Source organism: Capsicum annuum, chromosome 2 (assembly GCF_002878395.1).
Source record: "Capsicum annuum cultivar UCD-10X-F1 chromosome 2, UCD10Xv1.1, whole genome shotgun sequence".
In the NCBI taxonomy this organism is placed as follows: Eukaryota; Viridiplantae; Streptophyta; class Magnoliopsida; order Solanales; family Solanaceae; genus Capsicum; species Capsicum annuum.
Genome location: NC_061112.1, coordinates 67,281,849 through 67,286,139, shown reverse-complemented (window position 1 = coordinate 67,286,139; position 4,291 = coordinate 67,281,849). Strand labels below are relative to the sequence as shown.

Genomic DNA, 4,291 nt, shown 5'->3' with positions numbered 1-4,291 from the left:
GATTTTTTGGAATGACTAATACTATTGTCTATTAGGTTGGTTACACACACACGTATATATATAAAATTCGATATTTGGTAAATACCGAATACCAAATGGTATTAATATCTTGAACCAAACCCAATTCTGAATACCAAAATGTTAAATTTTTACTCCTAAATACCATACCAAATATCAAATTACCGAATACCAATTACCAATTTTTTCTATTTGATTCGGTAGTTCGATTTTCGGTATTTTTTGCTCAACCCTACTTCCTGTTACTTTTCTTTTACAATTTTGCCATTTTAGCTAGTAACTTTCTCTGGACACTTTCTTTAAACTATTCGAACCATGCCCAAAATCTCCATCTTGATTTTTTCTTTGTTTAAGTTGTCTTTAATGGTAATAAAAGTTTTTTCTTGTGTCGAACTATGTCGTTATTATCGTCTTCTCCGGAACATAGCATATTCAAATATTAGCAATGACAATATACTTTTTTTATTAGAGCGTGTGTACTTCTTCCCTGAGAAATTTTATTTTGAATTATTGAGGTTGAAGGTTTTTTCACAAGAGAAAGCTGCGGAAAAAGTGGCAAGGTGAGAGAAATAATTGAGGAAATAGGTTACGATTTAATTTCATGGAAGTAGAAATTTCATTAATATATATATTGTTTATATAAAAAATAGTCAAAGATCAAACTTGATAAATTTTAAAATAGTTAAAGGACCAAATATAATAAGTGTATAGTTAAGGGACTATTTTAGATCTAGTCTTATAGTTAAGGGACTATTTATGTCATTTTCTCGCCTTTATTGATAATTTAATTTGGCGCGCGTATAAATCTCCTTATAAGAGAAACAAATTTGGTTTCCCGCTTTTATCAAAAAAATAAATAAAAATAATAGTAGTAATAATCAGTCGAGCCGTATAAAATTCCGAAGCGTCTCTTGACACAAATTTGCGGCAACCAAAATGCGGACGTGGCAGTTGTACTCCTCCGGGAATGATTTCCGATGGAAAGTGTCGGATGGAGAGAGCGTAATTGAACAAAGGAGTTTGGCCGTAGCTCCTCAGCAGCAGAAGCTCCAATCGATGCCCGATCTCTTACGTCAAGGTACTTACTTGTTTCAATACTTTTTTGCTATCACCATGGGGAATTAATCACTTTGATATGCAGGACTGGCGGCGACCAATACCGATGCCAAATTTCCAGTTTTTCCAACTGGATCAGCCAAACCTGTGCCAGTCAAGCAGTCTTCCATATCCACACCTCTTACCATCCTTGCTGAACACAAGGCTCTTTTCGACTCAGGTATCCTCAATAATACTACTTTATTATGTTCAAATTTTGCTCTTCTTTTCGTAAAGTGTCTTCTTTTGATTTTGCTGAAAATGTATGTCGCTGGAATTGCTTATTTTTAAAGCAAGTTTAAAAATACGGTATTCAATTACACTACAACACGCCTTTGGGCTTTTTTGAAATATGACCCAGAAGAACAAATGTGCTTTTTCCTCTTGATGACAATGGAACCACAGCTGCTACTCTTTGGGTGTGCCACAGTGTAAAACCCTAGCCTGTACAATACCTTGAAGTCCCAGTAAAATGTGTCAACTTAGAATCAGTATTTGCCCTAAAATGAATTGAAAATTCAATCCGGCATTACTCTGTGGAATATAATATTACCGTTTTTGTAACATGTAACACAAGTTTCTTTATTTTTGTCAATTTTAGAGAGACAGTGAACTATGTGAGTCTATATCCAAGTTTCTTGACTTTATGGTGGGTCTATGTATGCGTTACCAAATTATTGTGCAGGACAAGGTACTGGAAGAGAAAATGGTTTTGGCTTTCGGGAAGCTGTGTTCAAGAAAGACTCAGGGAAAGCTCGTAATACTCCAGAATCTTTTTGTCCTGCTAGTATGGAGAAACAATTTAGCATGTCGAACTCGTTGTTCCAGACGGGCTCTGGTAAAGCAGTCCATATATCTTCTGCAGGTCTTAATAGAGCCAAGGCATTGTTGGGCTTGGAAGAAAATGGTGACCATGAAACATTTCCAGGTTCGGAAAAGAAGAATAGATCTTCAGACGAGCTCTTTGGTTTTCGAAATTCATTTCCTTTTGCGGCAGCAGAGGGCATTGCTAGCATAGGGTCTACTAATGTTTCAGCAGCTTCATTGTCTTCGTCTGACGTTAAATTTAACTCCTCAGTTTATCCAACAAAGGAGATTACAGCAGATAAACCTCCCCCAATAAAGTTTCATACTGCCGGTGGTAGATCAATATCAGTTTCCTGTGAGGCATTGAAACGTGCAAGGAGTTTGCTTGGAGATCTAGAGCTTGTAGATGAAAAGGATGTCGCTGATCCATTGTTTTCTTTTTCAAAGGACCAAAAATCTGTTGATCAGGCCTCCACCAAAGATCTGAACTATGATACTCCTGTTTCCCTCTTATCAGCAGCGAAAGGCAGTGGGTCCTCAAGCCTTTTTACAACGCCATTGAGATCAACTTTGTGTCATAAGAAGTCCTCAATTAAATCAGAGAATCTCATTCCGGCTAGTAACTTGATAAAGGAATTTGATGCTGTGGCAAAAGAAAGCACGAATAGGCTGCTGGACCATAGTATTTCACTGCATGGAGAGCCATTCAATAAGAACTCAGCAACTATGGACCTTAGAGAAAATGTTATTGCATCAAAACCTAAATTGCTAGAAAGGCCTTCCAGGGGTCCTTTAGTGGAAATCTCAAATAACATTGGAGCAGGTTTTGCAGATAGAAACCAGAACTTTAGTCGTAAGAGGAAACCTGGGGGAAGTTTTGTTTCTCCATTCAAGAAGCCTCGAAGCACCAACGTCGTCACCCCTCTCAAAAGAAATGATGCCGGTGCTGCTAATGGTATATTTGAAGTTTGTAAATAGACTCCTTATGGCTTGTCTTAAATCATGTTTGACAGGTTTGATATCATTTAACTAGGGTTCTCAAATTTAGCACCAAAATTATCCCCTCAAAAAGGAAAGGTTTCAGTTCGATATCCATTCCATGTGGCACGATCATATATGAAGGAGTATCTTGGAAAGCCCTCATCAATCCTGAGCAAGGTGTGAATGGACCAGAATAGTTTGTTTCCTTTGATTAATGAATTTACTTTCGGAAGCTGATACTTCTTATGTTCTGTGGAGATCCAGCTAGAGAGTGTGCCAGATGACGTAAGAAGGATGAATCCAGCTACTGCTGAGACTTATGTGTTCAGTGATGAATCTTGCTCAGGTTGCATTGGAGTAGAATCTTTTTTGGAGATGCTGTCTCTATCAGGAGCTTCTATGCAATATATTTCTAAAAAGTAATTCTCTATGCTTCTTTGCAAGAAAATTGTGGAAAATTTGTTGGCTGTCAGAAGACTGCTGTTAGAGTAGCTACAATTATCAGAAGCAACTGATTTGTTTCAAATGTTGCATTAGATGACTGTTGACCTCTTGTAGCAGTATGGATGGATGTTGGTAATAGTACCCATTGAATTATGCATCTGTCTCTATCTGGCAGCTTTTGTTGAAACCTACAAAATGATTTGGCTATAGCTTTTGCATTCAGTTCTGACATTGTTGAGAAAAGCAGGCACTTGTATCTGCTACTTTCCCCTAGATCCATGGATTGATCTATAGCGCTATAATCATAGGTGTACAGTAAAAAATTTTGTTAGAAGGAACCAATCCGTTTCAATTGTTGTGTTAAAGAATTGTTGCTTGTAGCTGTATGAATAGATGTTGATAATAATATCCATTGAATTATGCATCTGTGGGTCTGGCAGCTTAAGTTAAAGACTACAAAATGATTTGGTGATAGCTTTCACATACAGTTCTGACAATGTTGAGATTTGCTGGCACTTGTATCTGCTACTTTCTCTTGGATCCACAGATTGATCTATAGAGTTATAATCATGAGTTTACTTTTCTATTGGGTTCTCAATATTCTGCTTACCAGATCAAGACAATTCTACCGTTTCATATGGTTGATGTCTAATAAAATTTTATCTTTCTTTTAAATTGTTCTTCCATGCGGCATGCTTACAAACATTCCTCATCATTCCAACAGGTGGGTTACAAATCACTATAAGTGGATTGTTTGGAAACTTGCATCTTACGAGAGGTGTTACAGTGACAAATTTTCTGGGAAACTTCTGAAAATCTGCAATGTACTTGAAGAATTAAAATATAGGTACCCGTAATTGAGCCTGTTTGTGCATTTTCTCTCAGATCTCACAGGTACAATAAAAACATCAATTCATCCTTTGGACAGATATGAAAGAGAAGTAAA

At 36.9% G+C, this 4,291-nt stretch overlaps 1 protein-coding gene across 2 annotated transcripts; it reads left to right on the top strand.

The window, feature by feature from the left end:
- Positions 1–862: 862 nt before the first annotated feature.
- LOC107857600 (protein BREAST CANCER SUSCEPTIBILITY 2 homolog B) lies at positions 863–4,291 on the top strand (the record flags this gene model as incomplete). Of its 2 annotated transcripts, XM_047406318.1 has the most annotated exon segments (9): positions 863–1,096; positions 1,160–1,294; positions 1,799–1,870; positions 1,979–2,041; positions 2,192–2,875; positions 2,954–3,078; positions 3,166–3,320; positions 4,070–4,192; positions 4,274–4,291. In XM_047406318.1, coding segments are annotated over 9 exon segments (1,517 nt in total), but the record flags the coding sequence as incomplete, so codon positions are not given.